The sequence below is a fragment of the Cyprinodon variegatus genome, unplaced genomic scaffold, assembly GCF_000732505.1.
Source record: "Cyprinodon variegatus isolate N-32 unplaced genomic scaffold, C_variegatus-1.0 Scaffold1224, whole genome shotgun sequence".
NCBI lineage: Eukaryota > Metazoa > Chordata > Actinopteri > Cyprinodontiformes > Cyprinodontidae > Cyprinodon > Cyprinodon variegatus.
The window spans coordinates 104,182-126,107 of NW_015151677.1; the positions used below are offsets into that span (position 1 = coordinate 104,182).

Sequence of the window (21,926 nt, forward strand, 5' to 3'; positions counted from 1 at the left end):
TCACTCTGCATGAAATTAATCTAAAGTTAGTGTGATATATGTATTGTTTAGATGTAACAATACATATATTGTTACATCTAAACAAAACAGTAAAGGAACCCAGGGCCTTTTTAAATCTCATATCCTTATAAGATCCTGTTTAGTTCCCCTACATGTGCACTACATGTACATCACCCAAAAAATAAAGGGACACTCAAATAACACAGAGCTAAATGAAGGAAAAATACTAATTGTATTATTTGTTCTTTAAAAATTGGAATATTCTGACAACAAAAATCATCAGTGCAATGAAATATCAATAAAAGTCTGGATTTGGATTCACACACAAAGTGGAAAAACACACCACAGGCTGACCCAGCATTGATGTAATGGCCTTAAAACAGGTCAAAATGAGGTTCAGTATTGTGTGTGGCCTCCACCTCCCTGTATGACCCCCCCACAATGCCTGGGCATGCTCCTGATGAGGTGGCGGATGGTCTCCTGAGAGACCTCCTACCAGCCTGGAATAAAGCATCGGCCAATTCCTGGACAGTCTGTGGTTCAATGTGAGATTGGTGGATGGAATTGAAACTTGATATCACAGATGTGCTCAATCAGATTCAGGTCTGAGGGAGGGGCGGGCCAGTCCATAGCTTCAATGCCTTCATCTTGCAGCGACTTCTTACCCACTCAAGTCACATGAGGTTTAGCATTGCATTAAAACTAATCCAGGGCTAACTAAACCAGCATTTGGTCTCCCAAGGGGTCTGAGGATCTCATCTCAGTACTTAATGGTAGTCATGTTAGCTCTGGCAAGCACTTGGAGGGCTGTGTGGCCCTCCAAAGAAACATCACCCTACACCATTACTGATCCACTGCCAAACCCATCATGCTGGTGGATGTTCCAGGCAGATGATCACTTTCCATGGCGTCTCCAGACTCTGTTATGTCTGTCACTTCTGCTCAGTGTGAACCTGCTTTCATCTGTGAGAAGCACAGGGCACCAGTGGTGGAATTATCAATCCTTGTGTTCTCCGGAAAATGCCAAGTACCCTGCACGGTGTTGGACTGTGAGCACAAACCCCATCAGTGGACGTTGGGCCCTCATACCATTCTCATGGAGTCAGTTTCTGTCTGTGGAGGTTGCAGGTCATTTGCAGGGCTCTGGTATCCTCCAGGATTTTTGTCAAAATGTTAAACACTAAAGAAAAACTTAGGGAGATTCCAGCTTCCCGTTTTGTAATTGCTAGAATTTGGGCATATATCAAAAACCAAATTTTAACATACTCAGCTGAATTTTTAACCAGTTGAGTATGTAGTTTTCAAGCTCTGACCTCAGCCCTATTGAACAGATGTAGGATCAGCTTGGCTATGCTTTTCAAGAACAGTTTGACTTTCATAGGATACTATCCCAGAGCACCGTCTGACCAATGGTGACAAGCATGAAAATGAGGTGCCAGCCTGATTATGTGCAATTCTCAGAAGCACTGCTGAGGGGCTCAATTTGTTGAAAGTAAATACTAGTATTTGTCTCATTCCTCTACACCTCAAATTCAATGAAAACCACAGGGATCAAACAAATTTTTGAATGTAGAAAAAGGCCAATACAATTAGATATCAAAATTGTGGAACATACACCAAAATAGACTTGTAATACTAAACCATAAATTACACTCCATAACAGATGGTAATGAAAACCCTCAGGGTTTTTTTTTTTTTTTTTTTTTTATGCCTATGAGAAGATCTACAATGCTCTAACCCTGACTGTAAAATTAATGCCAAAACACCTTGATGGGACTCTTGTGATTGGAGCAAAGTAAAGCTACTTTCCCAGTGTAGCATACATGAACCACCACTGCTAACAGTCATATCCTGCCTGGGGCAAGAACCAGTTAAAAAAAAAAAAAAAAAAAAAAAAATTGTCACAGGTCTGATCCGACAGGAAGTACTTCTACTCTGCAATGTTCTCACATGTCAAATTCAAGGTCATCTAACAGTTTCAGCCTCTTTTCGACTGAAGTTAGACCAGGAAGTTTACTATACAATGGATGTGTGCTTTGGTTTTAGGCTTGATCCATATCTGCTTTTAAACAGACATTTTAGAAGTGAAACTAAACAGCATTTTGTTTTCCAAACTTGCAAAAGAAATCCATCGTGTGTGGTTTCATACTGATGTAGAAGAGCAGCAAACGCATTTAGAAATCAGCAGACAAGTTCCTGTCAAACTATTCCTTATTTGGGTCGAATCTGCGAAGTAGAAATGACGTCACAGACACTGCCGCATTATGACGGTTGCCCATTATAGTTTGCTCAGCCGAGAAACAATTACTTTCAGGAAGTTAAGGGTAATTGATGGACAAACTGTTTTTAGTGCTATTAAGTACCCCTCACTAGTGCTTACTGGTTAATTGGCTTTTCTGCATTTAAAAAAGTTATTTTACTTGTTACAGGTTTCTAAAGAGGGGAATAAAAAAAAAAAAAAGCACTAGTCAGTTGCACATTTTTCCTGCTGAAACACCTAGATGCTGAAATTACATTTTCAACCATGTACAATGCAAATTACACAAGGTTCCTGGAAGCATACAGAAATTGCAAAAACTCGTTTTCATTTACTTTATTTGACAATGCATTGATTTTTCAGTTCTTTTAGATACAAAGATGTACAGTACTTCCAAGTAGCCACAGTGTAATTGTCCAAAAAACTGCAGATGAGTCAAACTATGTGCCTAGCCACTCTGAGCTTGAAAATCTTGAAGGATTTTACAGCACAAGATCATATTAGCTGTATGGAATCACACAAGAGTTTAATCCACATTTACACAACTTTCTAAGGCTTAGTTAAGAGGAATTGAAGTGGCATGACAAATTTTACCAAATGGAGCAACTTTTGTTAAAGACCGGTTTAAACAAATTTAATCAAAATTATTAGAAGCCATCATGATCAGATTTTTCAGGCAAGTCAGAAGCAAATTGAATTTTACTTCCCAACAGGATGGCCTTCAACACTGATAACATTTCTGCTTATCCTTTCTGCAAATTGGTCCCTGGTTCCATAATCTGAGAGGTCGTTCATCTGCAGCTCATGTTTGATGCCTGTTTAAGAAAAAAAATATTGGAAGTAAAGACTTGTGCAAATTCAAAACTCTATAGTGCGTTTAAAAAAAAAAAAAAAAAAAAAAACATACCTGTCAAGACTTTCTTAAGTGAATCTTTTGAGCTAGCATACTGCATTTTGGATTTGATGGGTGCAGTTTCAGGAGCCCTGAAAAAGAAAAAAAAAAAAATATATATATATATATATATTCAGCTTGTCAATCCTCTGCAGGCTCCATATGAAAGACAGTTTTAAGTTCTCAAAAGAGAAGACTTTTTTGGTTTAGAAAAAAACTATAAATACCACATCACGAAGACTAGCTCCTCTTTCTTGCTCGACTCCTTGTTCTCAAAGTGGCAGTCGTACAGCACGTAGCGGCACTTTTCCTTTTCCAGAAGGCTCAGGAAGAACTTGAAGATGTCTGCCTCTCCGCTCAAATCCTTCTCTTTGAAGACCTTCTCCACTATAATAAAACCGTCTTTGATTTCCAAGACCACAAGTCTGATGCGTTCACTTGCATCAGCATCGCTCTTCACCACTTTCATGTCACTGATAATGTCCTTCACTTTGTCATCAACTTGCACTCCAGAAGCCTGAGGAACAAAAATCCATTTTTTAGATTGGAAACTACATATCCCCTTAATAACTACATCTCTAATGTTTGCATAAATTAAGGAGCTTCATTATAGCATCAGTCTTAAATCAGCATTGGGCTGTAAACTTCACAAAAAAAAAAAAAAAAAAAGTTAGAAACTTCCATAATCCAGACCCTTAAATAAAATCTGGGCCTGATTTGGTGCTCTGACAGAAACTTTACTTGTACTTTGGTTCTAAGAAGAAAAGCAGAACTGAATGAAGAAACAGGAAGCTCCTCACAACTTTAAGAATGACAGCAAAAATGTCAGCCCAGTTAAGACAGTCAAGTTCTCAAAGGCAAAAATAAAGATTAGTCTTTCTTCAAAAGCAACCCAGTGTTGGGTGCTTCCCAGCAGGGTTTAGGCCTTGGTTCAATCACATTCCTGTCATTCTGGAACAAGTTCGCACAAGAAACGCCGCCCTGAGGGATGCACTAAACCAGTTTCAAACACGTACAAAGCTCCCTCCATTTTGGAGGCAAACCACACCTTGAACAAACCCTTCTCAACATGCACCAGGTTAAACTGCACCCTGTTAAAAAGAAATCCCTCTCCCTAGAAGCTTCACACTACACAACTTCCAATTGAAATTACTTAGAAAGGAAAAAAAAAATTAAAATAAAAAGCTTGCACATATTTCAAAGGCATTTTAAAATAAGGAAGTGATTCAGAAAAGCAATTTCCTGAATTTTCATTTGGCAAAACAAAAAAAGTTGGAATCTTGTTCAAGAAGATTCAATATAAACACAGTTCACCAACTTCATATAAAAAAAACTCACTCACCATTGTGGTTGTGATATGTGGTAGAAAGAGGCTGCAGGGTAGAAAGAGGCTGCAGAGGAAAAATGGTAGCTGCTGTCAGAATGCTGAGAGGGTTATAAGAAGGAAGCAGGTTGACTCATACAGGCGGAGCTGCAATAAATGAGCACACCTCCAGCAGCTGACTCCACCCACATCTGCGCAGGTGTGATACAATTAATTTTATCACATGCAAAGCCCAAATCACAGTTTTTGCTATTAATTGGGATGCATTACACAGAGCAAACATCAAATTCACAATTAGCAGCTGAATTGATATTGTAAACACATTAACTTTGTTTTTCTAAGTAAAAACTCAGGTGTAAAAAATTTTGAGCAGCAATGCAAAGCCTTATATGGAAGTAACCTGTCCAAGTTTTGACCAATCTTCTGCTGAGACGCAAATGGGTCTCCTTTTAAGGGAAAAGGTAAGACAAGTGGAGACAGACGGCTGAAGTAATTGCAAAGCTACCTGTTGACACTGGGGCAACACATGCCAGTGATCACTGAGGGGTTTAGCTCCATATATGTTCAGCATTTGGACAAGCCTCATTGTTGCAGGAAGTAAAACAAACCCACACATTTTCATATGAATGGTAATGGTTCTGATTGAAAGAAACAATATGCTTTAATTTCATGCGCCTCAAACCAATACACTCTCCTGGAACATCCAGGATTGCAGCAAAGAATTTTCAGAAAGCTTAGACCCGGTCCCAGCACAAAGGAGGAAGACAAGTTTTAGAATATTGTGATCTGATGTATTTTGTGGAATGTAGGTCTCTTTATTCGATAGCCTTTACTAGTACTGATCTAAACACCCTTTTTCCCTCAGAGATGCCTTATTGCCTATAGCACAGATTCAACATAGTGTCAGGAACAATACTTAGATTCTGTGGTGCATATTTGCATAATAGCCTCATACAGCTGTTGCACTTCAGCCAGCTGCAAATCGATTATATCAAACTTGAACTTTGTGACCTGCCACTTAATTGTAATGAAGATAGCTGATAAATATAAAGCAAATACTTTATCCAAATAAGGATATCTTGTAACATTTACTCCACTAGAATATAAAGTGGTTTACATCATGAGTCATTTACAATTAGACATCTTCCTATATGGATTCCCACTGCTTGCATTGACTCACACTGCTTGTTTTTCTGTCACTCCAGATACAGAATGCTACAACGATCTTCTTTCTTCTTTTCAAAATATCAGCCTTTAAGTGGACATTTCAGTTTTTACATTTCTAAATCAAAAGTGCAATTAATTTGAAGTAACATCTATTTTCTATTAGCTGTAAGAAGAAAATCAAAATTGTAAACAGAAATGAAGGCTTGAAATCATCTTTCCTACAGGAAAAACTGTAGGACATCTGAAGTTAAAAACAGATCTTATTTTAGTTTTAATTTAAAACATGCTCCACATATATATAAAAAAAAAACCTTTATATGGTTAAAAGGGAAACCTCTTTGTTGAGGAAAGTGCCAAAATCAGTGTCAGTATTGCTCCTACAGTAGGTTTATGATTAATCTATTTTTCCCACAGGGGCAGATTTGTTTAAGTAGATAATTCTCCCTATAATAAAATAATTTGAAAACTGCATTTGGTGTTTCCTAGTTAATCTTTACAACAGCAGCGGTGCATTCTTGCCATTAGGACAGACTCTAAACATCTTGGCTATATCAGCTACTCCAAGAGGAAACATTGAGAAGAAGGTATATTTCTACTAGATCTTCCTGTAAATCTTAAAGTACAATGACCACAATTTAGGTTCAAATAAATTTTTAGTTGAAGTTAAGGTGATGTTTTTCTACAGGCTTCTTGCTGAACAATATGCATCAGGTCTTAGGTATTTTGGCTCCTTAAATAAGACAATTTTTTCCCACTTAAATCTATATACCCCAGATTCAAAGTGCCATGATTACTCATTGAGATCACTCTGAAATCATGCTGCTACACAAACACCTATTCGTTGTTATCAGTTTTAAACCCAGGTTTCCATGTTTGAGGTCAAACAATAGACTATAAATCTAAACTGTCTTATCAACCTACATAAGGAGCAAAATACTCATTAGTAGTTCCTTTGCACCTGTATGCACGCAGCAAAAGTTAAGTTTTAATTTACTTTTTGTTTTACATTTTTTTGTGTTTTATTAAAATTTGTCTTTTAATCTAAACCAGAAGAAGAGGTACAAGTTATCTAGCATGTTCAGTTGAAATTCTCTCGACCAACAACATCCTGAAGAAGCAGAGGCAAGAAAAATGCTCCTAATCTCCACTAAGGATAGTGTTCAGTTATTTTGTACAGACCAACAATTTTGGTGTAATATCCACCTCTTTCTGAGCTGAATCTAAATACAGATCCTCCGCCTCATCATCACAGTGACATTACTTCCCCTACGGGTGGACTTATGGTTTCAGTCACAGTCCCGCCCCACATCCGGACTGAAAATTGTTTCTTATGCAAGCACTAGATCCAGCTTAAATATGCATGATTTGCTCATGAAAGTATGAAAATGAGCACAAAGATTTTTGTTTAACTTACATTAAGGATCATTTGTTTAGCAATGATAAAAAGATTTTGTAGGAATGTGGTCAGGCTGGATTAAAACTGCAGACGGCAGCAATGTTGGAAGCAGCAAAAGGGGAAATACAAGTCAGTACTAAGCAGGGCAGGAAATGACTGCTACATATCTCTCTGTGAGCTGAAACCCTCATGCTGCTGCAAGCATACTGAGCTTGGCCTTAGCAATGATACAAGAGAGAGAAGAATGGAAACATGAGGGAACTGGGACATCTGCTGGTATGTGACAAGTAGTGAACTGTGTGGTTGAGTTATATTCGCAAATTTAACATCAGGAACCTGAATAAGAGCACACTATTACAAAAATAGGCTACAAATGTAAACTTTTACAGAAAACATTTAATTGGAATCCAAATTGTTTTCTTTATGTCTGTTTGCTTAAAGAGCAACACCAAACTCTAATCTAATGAACTTGTAAGACTGTACGATTTAATTGTGCTCAAATCTTCAATAATTTTCATTTCAATAAAAATGTTTCCACCGAAAAAAAAAAAAAAAAATCAGAAACGGGAACCAATAAATTTTTTTTGTGAAATTGACTGTGCATTCAATGAACAACAAGTGGCTAACGTTCTCCAGTCTAATGGGATTAACCAAGGCCAAAGTTTGCTAACCCCTGCCAAGTATAAATTCTAAGAATGAACACGGGATCAATGTAAGGTTTCTTCTTCTATAGAAAACATGCAGTTATGTCTAAACTGGATGGCATGATTAACACAATCTGATTGGAAAGTAGCAACCATTACATTAGCAGCTGAGACTATGAATTCAAGACATTTGGAACGGAAAACCTTTAATCGTACAGTGCAGAGGGCATGACATGAAGGATATTGACCCAGAAAATTATTTCTACAATGATTATTTGTGGCTACAATGATAGTTGTGGTTACAATACAAATTTTATTTTACAGTTGCTTTTGTATCTTTGCTTTTGTCTCTTTGAACCTCAGTCGGCCTTGGCAGATAGACGCTCACACTGAGCCTGGTTCTGCTGAAGATTTCTTCCTGTTAAAAGGAAGTTTTTCCTCTCCACTGTCGCTTCAAGCATGCTTAGTGTGAGGGATTGCATTCAAGTCAATGAGTTGATGCAATTAACTGGTTTTCCTTAGAAAGAAAACTTTGAATCAATTTGACTGTATGATCTGGTGAACTGTAAAGTGTTTTGAGATGACATGTGTTGTGAATTGGTGCTAACTAAATAAACGGAATTCAACTAAATTGAAATGAGCATTATAACAAGGGGTGAATATTGGCATGGGTGTTGCGATACGATAAATGTTACGATATTTGGGTTAAAATATCACGATATTCCAATGTCACTATATATTGCAATATTTTCCCCAGCTATCAAATTAAATGTATAGAAAGAAAAAGCAAGTGCTGTATATGTTCATCAGAAGATAGGGATTGTTTAGTTATTTTGGCATCCATGATGTTTGGGGTTTGGGTCATGACTGCCTCAACTACAGAAATGGCTCTGCTCTGCACAGCAAATGGGCTCCACAGCAATATCTACCTGAGTGTCGGTGCAGAGGTAGCCCGTTTTCCCTCATTGTTTTAGGTTAAAATGCTTTGTTTTAAAAAAAAGATTGATATCATATTGGGCAGCCGAAAATCACGGTATATTGCAGAATCGTTTTTTTCGCACACCCCTAATTATAACATGACAAATAAAACAGAAAATAAATCATACATTGCACATTTCAATTGTCAAAGCTTGAATGAAAACTTTAACACAGACTTTATTGGTCCCTTCACACAACCATTTAGCATCATTACAATATTGGAAATATGGATCAGTCATGAAAAGAGAATGGAAGTTGAGTTAGGGTGAACAAAGGTAGGAGCAGCTGTCTATGTGGTCAAAACATGAAAAAATTGAGGTCTCAGGGGTGGTCTAAGATGATTGCTAATTGCAGATGAATCAGAATGTGAGTGGGGAGATGACCAGATGGCACGGCAGAGGTCGGACAGGGTTTGATCATTTAAGTTTGGTCCAGGGAATAACAAGGAGGAGTGGAGCTGCCAGTGATAGTGTTAATACCAGAGTTTGTGTAGGAGTTCTGCAGAGTATTTCTTCGAGTCAAAGAGTTGTGAAATGGAGCAGAATCCAAGATGTGGGTGCAAAAACACAGAAGGGACTTTCTTCTGACAGACATACAAAAAGCAGGTCAATACTCTGAGAGTTTGGTATTACCACTAAGGTAACAACTCAGGCATCAGTATGCTGCCAGCAGGCTCCTCCTGTACCCATCAGCTGATGGGACTAATTGGCTGCAGCTAGGAACAATCAGGTGCAGAGAAGCCCATCCTATGAGCTCACTAGCGCCATCTGGTGGAACAATAAAAACAAAAAAAATACAAAAACAGACTAAATGTGTTCCCAAACTGTAATAACACACTGAATAAAATGTTCTCAAATAGACATACTTAGAAGGAAGGAAGGAAGGAAGGAAGGAAGGAAGGAAGGAAGGAAGGAAGGAAGGAAGGAAGAAAGGAAGGAAGGAAGGAAGGAAGGAACTTTATGGGGAGATGCTACATATCTGTTATAAATCTGTTAAAGAGAGCGTGATCTCACTCTCCACAACAGCATCAGAGTTAATGACTTAAAAAAGCTCAACATGCTAATAAAGAAGGCCAGGTTTGTTCTAGGAACTCCTCTAGAACCTCTGGAGATTACTTCAGAAAGAAGAATTCTTCATTAAGGGAAGAACATTAACATCCTCTTCATCAAACAGTTCAACACCAACAAAGTTTTCAGCCAAAGACTTCTCCAGATCCAATGAAAGACAGAGTACTACAGCGGATCCACCCTATTTACAGCCATCAACACCAACAACTGTATAAAAATATTTAAAAAAAACTTGAGTTACTGCAACATTTAATTTGCATTTGAGATTAAAAAAGTTATTTTGAATTTAATTCTCACAGCAGTTAAAGAGGGAGAGATCATAACTATTCTAAACAAATGTCACAATACAAGATTTGCAAACAATGGATATGAAAACAGTAAAAAACATTATTGATGCAATTGTTAAACCACTTGTTAAAAAAAAACAAACAAACCACTGACTCATATCTGGAACATATCCTTTCGAATGGGTACGTTTCCAAACAAAATGGAAACTGCAGAAATACTACAGTTATACGTTGTACATGGATACTGACATAAATTAACAAACTATACCATAGCCCTGTTCTCTACTTCCATACTTGTCCAAGATTATCGAAAAACTCGTTATAGAAGTATATGTTGAAAATAAGAAAAATATATTATTGGTGTAATATATTGACCTACAGATTCTGACCTCAATTGTTTTATGAGAAAAACTTATTTTCTTTTATTTCGTACTTATAATACTAATTTACTAGATTGCATAAATTCCAATCAACATTGTTTCATTCTTGGTTACTATATTTGGTTGTTTGTAGTATATTTCAACTATGGGTACCTGTCCATAAGCGTTGCGCCTCTGGGATTCCCTTCTACAAAATGTACCTTAATATCAACAAAACTAAATGATGATATAAACAGTCATGTTTTGTGAATAAATAAATAAATAAAAACAATTATTACCAAACTAGTAAAAAACAACAACAACAAAAAAAACTACTTTATAATAGTCAGTTTGGAATTAGATCACAGAGATCCACAGCTTTGGCAGTCCTGAAAATAAAAGGGGAAATCAGGCAAAAACAAACCAAAAACAAAGAAAATTACATTTTCTTCACTTGGAAGTAAAAGATGATAAATCATGGTTTTATTTCAGTGAATGGTAACATGTTTTGCATGGGAAGAGTCACACATAATCCACACATTGTTTAACATTGTAAACACAGTCAAATTTAGGTCCTAAGATAGAGTCATCATATATACCGCACTCATCTAAGCGTTGCTTTTTTTTATTTAAGTCTTGAAAGCCACAAAGTATGTTTGATGAAGTGTCAAGCAGCTTTCTAGGTAAGTTCATTAAACATCAGCCCAGAAGAATTCCCCTTTATTCCAAAGAATTACATCATGTTTGTTGAGTAATTTTTATTGTGTTGACAAATAATGCAAGCATTTGCAATACTTAGTCCCTCAAAGCTAATATTTAGTAATTATCCTTTAAGCAAACCTCTTTCTGCAACTGGCCGCAAACTATACACATGTTCAAGGTTGACAACTCAAAGTAATCTTGTTAAATACAAATCCACAAAAGACCCAGATTCTTCAGTGTGTACTTGCGGCCCTGTTATAACATCGCCATTTCCAGCCACTGTTGATAAAAGCATTAGCAAGTTAGTCTCTAATTCCCCTTCCAAACATCAATGTTTTATTTAATCAAAGGCTTTTACCTCAAAGAAGTTCAGCTCTATTACACCAGACCCTTCTTTATCCATCTCCTTAAAAACATCTGTTGGAATGAGTGAAAGTGAAAAAATTACAGTTGTTGTATGTACAAGATAACAAGAGAAAAGAATAATCCCAACAAGAGGAAAAAAACGTACTGAAGAGTGTCTCCAAGCGAACCAGGCAGCAGACAAAGTTGTCAAAGTCAATGCTGAGCTGCTCACTGTAGCGAGCCACAATGATCTGGTGCAGAGCGTTGTTCAGAGAGAAACCTGTACAAACACAACAATCACACTTATTTATCTCATCTACAGTAAACATTTCTTTCTTTTGTTTTCTACAAATTTTGGTAGTTCTCCTTTAAGTACTGAAAGATAATTGAATAGAAAAATAATATAATAAACATATTTCTCACCCGCCTCCTCAACGGCCACTCGCATCTCAATGGAGCTCATGCAACCACTTTGATCCACGTCTTTTGACTTGAACAGATCCTGAGTGGCAAAACAAGGAAATACCTTTAGCCGTAATCTGTCCATTACTCTTGCAGAGATTTTAACATCTTAAGGAGATATAAAAAAGGGACAAACCAGAAATTTCTCAATCTTTGTCCACAGGATCTTGAACTCTACCAGCCCCAGCTTACCACTTCCATTTGTCTTTTAAATAAATGTCAAGGAATATTGAACCAATATATCAAACACATGTATTAGTGACACTTCAGCCCCTTTAGTTTACAGTAGAAATTAGGTCAGCAGAACCACAGCCAGAAAATCCAGGATCTTTTCCACTATGGCAGCAACACCAGGAGGATGTGGCAAGGCATACGGATGATCCCAAACTACAGCACCCCAGCCCCAGCAACCCCAGTTCCAGTTCGCCTACCGACGGAACCGCTCCACTGAAGATGCCATTTCCTCCCCTATTCACCTGAGCATGGCTCTCCTGGAGGAGAAAAAAACCCACGTGCGGATGCTCTTTCAGGACTTCAGTTCAGCTTTTAACACCATCATCCCACAGCATCTGATAGGAAGACTGGAACAGCTGGGCTTCAATAAACCCCTCTGCAATTGGTTGCTAGACTTCCTCGCAAACAGACCTCAATCAGTCCGGGTTGGACAGAACACCTCTGTCAACAAAACAAAATTTCATTTTGCATACACCCTGTGTGTACAAAATGACAATTAAGTTTGTCTAAGTCATGTCCTCCCTGATCCTGAGCCTGCCTGTTTCCATTCTGATCTGTTTGCCTGAACTGTCTCCGGACTGCTGGATTCTGCCTGTACCAAACCTGGATCTGCTTCCTGACAACGACCTGGATTTCCCTTTGGTACTACTTTAGATCTCTGATCTTCTGGTTCGGACTCCTTTGAACCTCTCTGACACTGACTTTGGCTTCGCCCTCGTCTTCCTTTGCCTGCTTGAATCTGATCTCCTGCCACCTCTGCAGTCTTCAAGGCTTCAGTGTCTGGAATTCTCTGGGCTGGATTCCGGCTGGAATCCACCTCTTCCTCTAAACACGGACTGAACTTTAAAACCAGGTTAGTGACTCACACTTTCGGAATCAGTCTTCGCCAGATTAATGTGGTCACTAACCTGTGTTTCCCTCCTCCAGAGGTTCCTGCCATAGATGCCCTAACCCCTTGCTGCTTACTGCAGATCCGTCGTGTTTTTAAATAAACACTTTTTGAGAAATCTAACTGTCTGCCTGCCCTGACCACTGGGTCCCCTGTTATGAGCCCTGACATAAATTCACTCAGAGGGGAAGACCTGAGTATTTTGAAGTCAATTTGAATGTCTTTGCAGTGTAATGACTGATTTAAAATTCATCACGGGTGAATGCAGTTCCAAAATGTTTTACTTCATCTGCTTTACCTAAATTAGGATATCACATGACTGTATTAGTTATTAAAAAACAATAAGCATTCATCTGAAAACGTGAAGAAGACATATCCCTTAAATTCAAATCTAGTGAAGGGCAGCTGAACTATAAAGCATTTATTCACAATTATCTCATGTTTTGCCCAAAATAATTTTTGTAGTTATGCTTCAACATATGCGGCTTCCAGGGAAATACATGAAATAAGCTGATCTTTTTTGCAGACTATACATTTGCAGCTAATTGGTTTTTACTAAGACAAGTAACTGTAATAATCTTTAGGACTTTTAGTTTAGTCTGGAAAGAATTTAAATTGTCTAGATTAAAATAAACAATATATGTATTAAATGGGGTTGGATTAATACACATCCGAATCCTCTCATTCCTTTTCAAACTGAGTATGATGGTTATTTTCAATGCTTGATTTGTATACTTAAATAGGCACTGGAAGGCTTATGTTGCCTATTAACTATTTTTCTGGTAACATTTAATGTTTACATGCTCAAAATAAATATTACAAGGTTTGCTTAATTACTTGCTTTTTATGTTCATTTCCTAAAGGTTGTAAAAGCCTTAAAAAGCTTATACAGTTTTTCCCCTAACTTACTGAAGTTGAGATAAGTTATTGTTTTTTTCATAGAAAATTAAAGGTTAAAATTATAGTAACCCCCACTACCAGTACCAATAAAAAAAAATTATATTAATAAAAAGGATACATCCAGCAGGTTGACCATATTCCGACAAGTTGTAAGAGAAAATCCATCGGTTTTGATATCATCTCCTTAAAAATAGACAAAAAAAAGCAAAAGATTTATTAGAGCTAATGTACATCAAGATTAGAAAAAAGAAGCAGGATTAACTTACTCTTTGCTACGACTTTATTGAGGATTTTTTCCAGTTCGAATGCAGAAATTTCCACATCCTGAGAGATGAGATTCACACTTTTATTGCAATTGCCAAAACAAATATTAGACACCTTGAGACACTAGGGAAATATTTTTTTACATGCTTACATCTCCTGCAAGATATCCAAACAGCCTCTTGAATTTGTCACAGATGTCATCCTCATCAATATTAATCTAAGTATGAAAAACATAAGTTTAAATTTTCTGTCAAAAAGAAATTAACATCGCACCAAAAGAGGATTTTACCTGCTCCACATGGCTTTCTACGGGGTCGTCTATCTCACTGGAAGAAGCAAAAATATCAATTTTATCAATAATTCACTTACTATTTTCCATCTGTGTGAAAACTGTGTATTTAGTATTGGTAACATACTGGAAATCTGCCTGTTTCTCAGAGAACACCCGCACATAAAAGTCTCCGTTCTTGCCAGGCTCAAAGGTGGAGGGAACAATGAGGTACTCTCCAGGTGGAAGATGGAAGCGATTGCTCACTTCTCTCAGGTTGATGAAGGTCTCAGAACGTGCTGCTGAACGGTTACGCAGGAAAAAGTTTTTCTTCAGGTGCACATTTTTCTGGCCAGAGTACTGCAAAAATGACACACATAGTTGGAATTTTCTTCACTTGTTCTTTAAGAACATTTTCTTAAATTTATTGTACATAACTGTCCGGATTACTTAATATTTTTGACCAATAAATCCTATAAATATTGAAAGTTTAAAACATAAATCATAATCCCATTTCCCGATAACTGTCAAAGCACAATACATTTTAGAAGCCCTTTTGACATCAAAAGGTTACCTTCTGTTTTCTTAAAAACAGGAAGTAAGATGATTATTTATCATGTGGCTCCACAACGTCTGATTGTGCGTTATTGTAGTATTGTTACTTCTACTACTTTGATTTATTTTTTAAAGTATTTTAACTTCTATTTTTCCGTGTACTTTTTATAGAAAAAAAATACCTTTTTGGAAGTATGGATTTTTATTGATACCCTGCAAATAGATGCACTTTTTAACCAAAATCGGTCTCTTTGCTAACATACGCCGTTTACAAGATTCTTTCCGTTCTTTTTTTTCTTTTTCTTTCTGTGTCCTTGGTTTGTACAATTTGTCAGTCCTTAATATAAGTAATTGATTGCTTTTCCTAAATAATGCAAAATATTTTATACAATAACTACTTTCTAAAACAAATTAGAACCACTAACTGCTGCAATCTATTTCAGTAATATTATTTATCTTCTCCTATGGGTAGAAATACACGAAAGTTAGTTTTTAGGGCAAATACGTGATGTGACTCCATTTTTTGTCACAAGAGGATGTCACTTGCAGACCACGCAGCTTTCTAAAATCCCTTCATACTTGATTCTTTGGTCTGCAAACTGCTGTTGTCAAACAACATTACTGCTGAATTCCTTATTCTTACTGGATAATTAAACATTAGAAATGAAGCTTCTTGAATGTTTCCCACAAATTTTTTCTTGTGTGGAAACTGTGTTTTTACATAGAAATACAAAGTGGCAAATTTTCCCTGCTTTCTCCACACATGTCCAAATATTATTCTCTTTTGTCCTTGCACAAAGATATAACTCTAATAAAGTAAATTTACATGTAAACAAAAGAGCCTTAAATGATAATACACTTCATTTAAAGGGTCATGTAAAGGTATTTTAGAATTGAAATTATCACAGTTGTGCCAGTTGACTCTCTTGGTGATATACCTCCTCAGGAAGCTAGAAAAGGGAAAGAAAATTCAAAGTCAGAATCTCCTTTAATGTTACATAATTTTAACATATTCTTTCTTTTCCTCTTTGCTGTCATCCCCTCACATCATAAATGGCAAATCCAATGGTCTCCATGTCTTCCCCCAACTTCCTCCTAAGGCGCTTGTTCTTCTGCATCAGGCCCACAATGAATGTGCACCCCTCCTCCTCACCATCATCTGGGTCGTCATCCACTTCGTCCAGCTTTATCACAAACTGAGGATTTGTCCAGAAGCTGTCTAAAAAATGAAGCAAATAAGAGGTATTGATGTGGCAAAGTCTGTTTTGGTATAGAAAATAAACTTTTATAGAAGGTTTAGGAATAAAGTTATATTTAGTTGTATATAAAGAAAGAAACAAAGAAAAAGTGATATTTTATTATATAATGCTGAGCCTACTTGGATAGTTTCTGCAGCCACCAGCTGACACGCCTCTCCTCCATGTCTCCTCAAACTCTGTTTCTGCCCATTTCTGGTATTCATCGTCTGTCAGAGCATCTGGGGTAAGGTTGCAGATCTCAAGGCGGGAATACTCGCGAAGGAAATCTGAAAAGGACATCCTGTGGAAGAAAAAAAGATGCAGAAACATGAAAAAAAATTCTACAATGATTTTCTTTTAAAAATCTCCATATTTTCACATTTACCAAAATTCTCCATCCTCAGAGCGGTTGGTCAGTCGCTCTCGATCCTCACTGCTCACACGCCTCCATTCATATGAGCTAAAGTAAAGAAACATAAGAAGTGACACTTGAGCTCACAGCTAGGGATGGGAATAATCAAAGTGGTGCAGGACTCCACGCCTACATAGCAACCACTAAACAAACCTTCAGGCAAGACTACAAATACATTTGTTTTTACAACAGGATTTTCCAGCCACTCCAATGGGTGTGTCTGCCTATGTATGTTAGAAGCATGATAGAGTAACAGGCGTTGACTACAACAAAAACATCTTACATGTCATATTAGAGCAGTGAAGGCATAGGAGGACCAAGTCAGTAACTTAGAAGGAGTTGCTGAAACAATTCAACTCGGTAAAATTTTAAACATGCTCTGATTGGATTTATGTTGGGACTATACAGTGAGACCCAAGTTAACAAGTGCATCTTTCTTCTTTAAGATTTTTTTTATTGTGTTGCAGGAAAAAATGTTTTCAGGTATCTTTCAGTTCTGACCTTACTACTGAATTTCCCCCTAGAATGGGGAAAATGTCTAAGGTGTACAGTCCTCCAAGTCCATGTGCCCTCTTACAGATTTCTTATCTGTTTTGATCTTATACTGTCAAACTTAAATGCTTCAGATCATCAAGCAGATTTTAATATCAGGTAAAAAAGGTTAAAGAAAAAAGCTATGAGGGGCTAAAGATAAGAAAGGTTAAAAAAAGCTAATCACACACCTTTGCAATATTAATAAAAAAGTCTGTTAGTATTTCCCAGAAAATATCTTAAAAAGCCACTAAAAATGCAGACTAAACAAAACTGAATGCTGTTTTTGAACCATTTGGAGCACATTCATTCCTGGTAACACTGCAGAGCATTAACCAGAGCATTCACATATGTTGTAACCTTCACTGTTTTTTTGTTATTAAAGTTTGAACAGCTACATGTAAAATCTGATTTTATTGTTGTATCATAAAAATAAAAACGCAAAAAAAGTATTCTGAAGGGATTTTCTGCGAGTGTTTCAATAAGTTTTAAAAAAATAAATATCTGAGATATTTTTTGCAATTGTTAACGGGGTGCTTTGGTCTGGAAATACAGGATTTGGACAGAATTTTTTAAAAGAAATGTCAGTAAAAAGTGTAAAACAGTGTGACTTTCAAATAGTTTTGCCAATTAATTAGTAATGGGCATGTTGAAGGGCCCTAGGTACAGGAAGAAAATTTGTTTTTTATAATGTATTAACAGGGTTTAACTCTGTCTATTTCATTCCAATCACTAGCCACACCCATTTACATATAGCAATTGCTTGAAAACCAGATGACTGATATTATAATCTAAAAAGCATTATAAAGCCATCTTTAAAGATTTAGGTTTTCAGCAAACCAGAGGGAAAGTAATTATAAACTCATGAAAGATTATGGATCAGTGGTGAAGTTTTCAGATCAGCAGCCAGACAGTTATAATCACCCTAAGAGTACATTGATGACTTATTCAGGAGGAAGACATCAGAAGCCCTGCAGTGTTAATGATTCAACAATAACAAAGAGAATCTTGGAAAAATAAGCAAACAATGACTGCAGAGCAAAGTAAATACATAAAAAACTTAGATACCAGGTTGGCTATATTCTAAACTTACTTGTCGCTCCATGCACCTGTCCACTCCACTTGACCCCAAGGGTTTCTGATCCTGATCAGCTTCACCATCTCCCCATCATACTCAACCTAACACAGAACCAGAAATCAAATATATGAGGAGAAACCATAATGCTTTAGCAGTTGGTGTGTTTTGATCATATGCCTCCTGGAACCTCACCTGCTCTGCTCCTGTAACAGAGTAAGCGTGCCCCTTCACCAGTTTGCGGTGGGTAATTGCCTCAGAATCAGCTGCACTAGTGATCTGAAATGGGTAGAAAAATCCTATGAGATAACTACCACAATGATAGCAAATACTGTATTGAAACAAGAACTCAGGCTAACATCAATGGAGCATCCCAAAAGGGAGCCTCTGCTCAATGCTTTTCTGATTATATGGAAGAGATGTGGATCAGGTCTGCTGAGTTCATGGCGCTCAGCGATGCCCCCAGTGAAGTCTTCAAAACCCTCTATGGTGCTGCCTCCAGAAAGAGCTTCATAACATCCATTTATTCTAAAAGAAAACATTCCTAATTAAGTACTATTACTAATAAAAAAAAAAAAAAAGCTGCCACAAAAAGCTACAGTATGTACTCAGATTTATCCATACTTAGCATAGGCTTTCTCCAGCAAGGCGCTCCAAAACTCTGAACCTTCCTCCGAATGAACAAAGAGCAGTTCTCCATTTCTGGTTGGCAAGCGATCATCCACCACCACGTCCACCCAGTCACCAAACTGCCAGAACTGAAAACCACAGAAATATGCTGCAGGTAAAATCCAGCTTTCCAGTCCTGTTATTAAAATCACAGCTCTACTAGACGTGGAATTATACCTCGAAGTGGAAGATCCCAGCATAGTTTTCATCAAAGCTTTGGTCATGGGGCACAACACGGTACAAAACCTGCTTGTTGAGAGTCAGGGATGCAATAGCTGCAAGGAGCCAGCAGTCACCTGGAAAAGGTTTAGTAAAGAAAATATGAAGTGCCATCAATAATATTTTAGATGGTGTCATGTCACTACAAAACATTTCCAAACACATAATGAGAGTGTGGTTGCACAAAAAAAGCTTTTGCTGTGGGGCCTAGTGTTATTAGAAGTGTGAAGAAATGTTGAACAGACAAGATAATGAGAACGTGCATAAGCTTCGAAATGACGCTCATAAAGAAAATATCATTGGCACAAGCCACACATGTTTGTAAAACAATCTGTCAACAGATAATTTAGTGCAGGGCTGTGTATCTATTTGTTCAGTTATTATAAAGGAACAAATAACTTTTTAACACTGGGCCAGGTTGGTTAGAAATTAATCCATATTATCTAAAATAAAGCAACATGTCATGTAAAATCAGTTGATTATATTAAATTGCAGTGTTAAAATTGATCTACTTCCGACAGCATTTCAGGTGGTTTGATGTCGTCACAGCAGAACATCTCCTACACATTTTGAAAGCAGTTGCACAAAAAGAAAAACCTCCGCCTAATCTTTTAATACTACTCAGTGTCACCAACTTATGGAAGTTTTCAGGCAGACTGGGTGTGGGTGGAGAAACAGGATGGAGATGCTGTGACCTGTGACAGCTGATGTCAGTACACAGATATTTACAGTTAGAGTTATTAGCCTTAGGTGTTTTTTGCCCATGGAAAAGAAACAGGGGACAGTTTCCAGAGGTTGATATTCAACAGAGCAATGTAATGAAGTGCATAACGCTTTCAGTACAATAGTCAGTGTCAGTGTGTTTCAGTTGCGAATATAAAAGGCTAAGATAAGCATGCAAAAGCTTAAGAAGAATTCTGTATGGAAAGATGTCAAATGAAAAGTGCTGATAGTCTAATTCTCTGCTGACTTCCTGGTAAAATAGAACTAAATGTGAGTCATTTGTAATGTGATGAATACATTTTGTGTGTGTGAGCTTGTGGTGGGGGGTTGTTGTATCTCACCCAGTGCTCCCTGACAAATATCAGTCCTGGTAGCGTTCTCAGAGATGAACTTTGGGTTTGAACACAACTCCTACAAAAAAGATTTAATAAAACAAGTCAACAAGTGTTACTTCCTCATACCATATAACCTTCTTATCTTAACTTTTTGAGATGTTATTCAAAGTGGCAGCTCAACATTGGAAGTTGGATTCTGTTAAAGGCTTTAAACTCTAAATATCTTTCTTTACATTTTTTGTTATCTTAATTTAAAGGTTAATCCAGGTTAGCTTGTCCCTGCGATCTTTATTTTTTGTCTTAGAGGGACAACGACCAAAGTGGATTACCATTCTCTCAAAATAGCTCCAATTTCAAAACATCATAGAGGTTTCTGAAAACAAAATTGTATTAAATCATGTCATGGCTGCTGAGTTATAATTTACAAAAGAGGCCTTGATTGTTTACATTGTGGAGGTTGTAGGTAGTGCATCAGAAAAAAATTTCCACCTGTGAAACACGTAGTGAGAATAACTAACTAAAATGAGAATACATAACTAACATTCTTTCCATAAAAAAAGGACTTTGAAACTTTTTACATACTAAAATTTATTTTTTCTTTAGGGCAATATGATAATCCGAGAACTTCCAGGGTTAAAACAGAAAAAAAGCAAGTTATTTGATATCACAGCCATTGTCAGGTCTGTTCTGGGTGGGTGTGATCTTCCAGTGTGAAGCGGTACTGAGAATGGAAAATGTAGATCATCCTAGTCAGTGTTCATCTTCACAGATAAGTAAGAGCTTATGTGTTTCACACAGGATACCTCTTGGTGCTTCAGCTCCAGCCTCTACCTCACATATAACTACTATTACCCTCTTTGCCATTTTGACGATTCATAGACCAGTACTCACATCAGGTGCTTCCTGTTTAGTTTCAGTCTCCAGTATGAAATAATTTTTATAAAGAAAGAGCTATTTTTATTCTATATGAGCTATTCTATATTTAAACTATTTTTAACACCTAAAAAACTGAATTATTCCAGTTATCTAGACCCTTTAAGTGTCTGATTATTGACTATGATAAAAAAAAAGAAAAAGTCAGGAAGAAAACATATACATGAGATGTCTGAATTTAAATTTTAAGACATTCAGCAAATTGAAAATGAAACATTTTATTTTGCACCTTTAATTAAAAGTATAAATAAAGTATTTTCATTGATTTCAGCTTAACACAGATTTACATTTTCCATTATGATTTCAGTAGCTTCCTAGAAATATTGATCCCATGGCAGCACTCACAGAAGGTCTCTTCCAGGTGACTCCCCGCACTTTGTGGGAGTCTGGGCCGAGCTCATTGAAGCCTAAGGATGCAGGAAGAGGTTCGAAGCAGTCGTCCTCAAACAACTGTCCTCTCTCCAGACAGCTTCTTTTCAACTCCTCAAAGTCTTGGTTCAGGTATTTCAGTGCATAAGTGTTGGTTCCAATCCCATGAGATTTATCTCTAAAGTGCTGAAGCTTGGAGGCAATGCCAGACATCTTGCAGGAATTTGATCAGCTTTCGTCTACCTGTGGCTTACTGCCTCTACTCTATGTGACTGTGTGTTCGGTTAAACAGGCTCAGTGTGATATTTGCAAATTAAATGTTTCCACACCCCTTATTGTTAATGCAGGACAGCCCATTCAGGTTCACGTGTTCAAAGCTACTCAGGCAAGATTCCGTCCACACGACACTGACAGAAATTTTTGCTATTAAAC

At 37.1% G+C, this 21,926-nt stretch overlaps 2 protein-coding genes across 2 annotated transcripts; both read right to left on the reverse strand.

Annotated features, from left to right (window-relative positions):
- Positions 1-2,577: 2,577 nt before the first annotated feature.
- LOC107102251 (cofilin-2-like) lies at positions 2,578-4,620 on the reverse strand. Its single transcript, XM_015401467.1, has 4 exons — positions 4,492-4,620; positions 3,377-3,666; positions 3,165-3,241; positions 2,578-3,072 (listed from the first exon to the last, which is right to left on the reverse strand). The coding sequence occupies exons 1-4, from the start codon at positions 4,492-4,494 to the stop codon at positions 2,957-2,959; spliced, it is 486 nt and encodes a 161-aa protein (XP_015256953.1). The 5' UTR covers positions 4,495-4,620; the 3' UTR covers positions 2,578-2,956.
- A 6,110-nt stretch (positions 4,621-10,730) lies between these two features.
- On the reverse strand, positions 10,731-21,846 carry LOC107102257 (calpain-2 catalytic subunit-like). The gene is made up of 21 exons (XM_015401476.1): positions 21,471-21,846; positions 20,199-20,268; positions 19,093-19,211; positions 18,871-19,004; positions 18,606-18,774; positions 18,442-18,525; positions 18,265-18,350; positions 16,614-16,688; positions 16,369-16,529; positions 16,037-16,209; positions 15,929-15,940; positions 14,584-14,795; positions 14,457-14,493; positions 14,319-14,384; positions 14,170-14,227; positions 14,022-14,086; positions 12,017-12,085; positions 11,842-11,920; positions 11,585-11,698; positions 11,432-11,490; positions 10,731-11,352 (listed from the first exon to the last, which is right to left on the reverse strand). Exons 1-21 carry the CDS (start codon positions 21,705-21,707, stop codon positions 11,329-11,331), a joined length of 2,103 nt encoding a protein of 700 aa, XP_015256962.1. The 5' UTR covers positions 21,708-21,846; the 3' UTR covers positions 10,731-11,328.
- Between the last annotated feature and the right edge of the window lie 80 nt (positions 21,847-21,926).

Coding starts and splice junctions, on each gene's coding strand:
- LOC107102251 (XM_015401467.1), bottom strand. Junction 3,242..3,376: donor GAGCTAGTCTTCGTGATGTG/GTATTTATAGTT, acceptor TTTCTTTTTCAG/GGCTCCTGAAACTGCACCCA. Junction 3,073..3,164: donor ACTTAAGAAAGTCTTGACAG/GTATGTTTTTTT, acceptor TTTCTTAAACAG/GCATCAAACATGAGCTGCAG.
- LOC107102257 (XM_015401476.1), bottom strand. CDS start 21,707: ATGTCTGGCATTGCCTCCAAGCTTCAGCACTTTAGAGATAAATCTCAT. Junction 14,228..14,318: donor TTGGATATCTTGCAGGAGAT/GTAAGCATGTAA, acceptor CTCATCTCTCAG/GATGTGGAAATTTCTGCATT. Junction 11,921..12,016: donor CAAAGATTGAGAAATTTCTG/GTTTGTCCCTTT, acceptor TTTGCCACTCAG/GATCTGTTCAAGTCAAAAGA.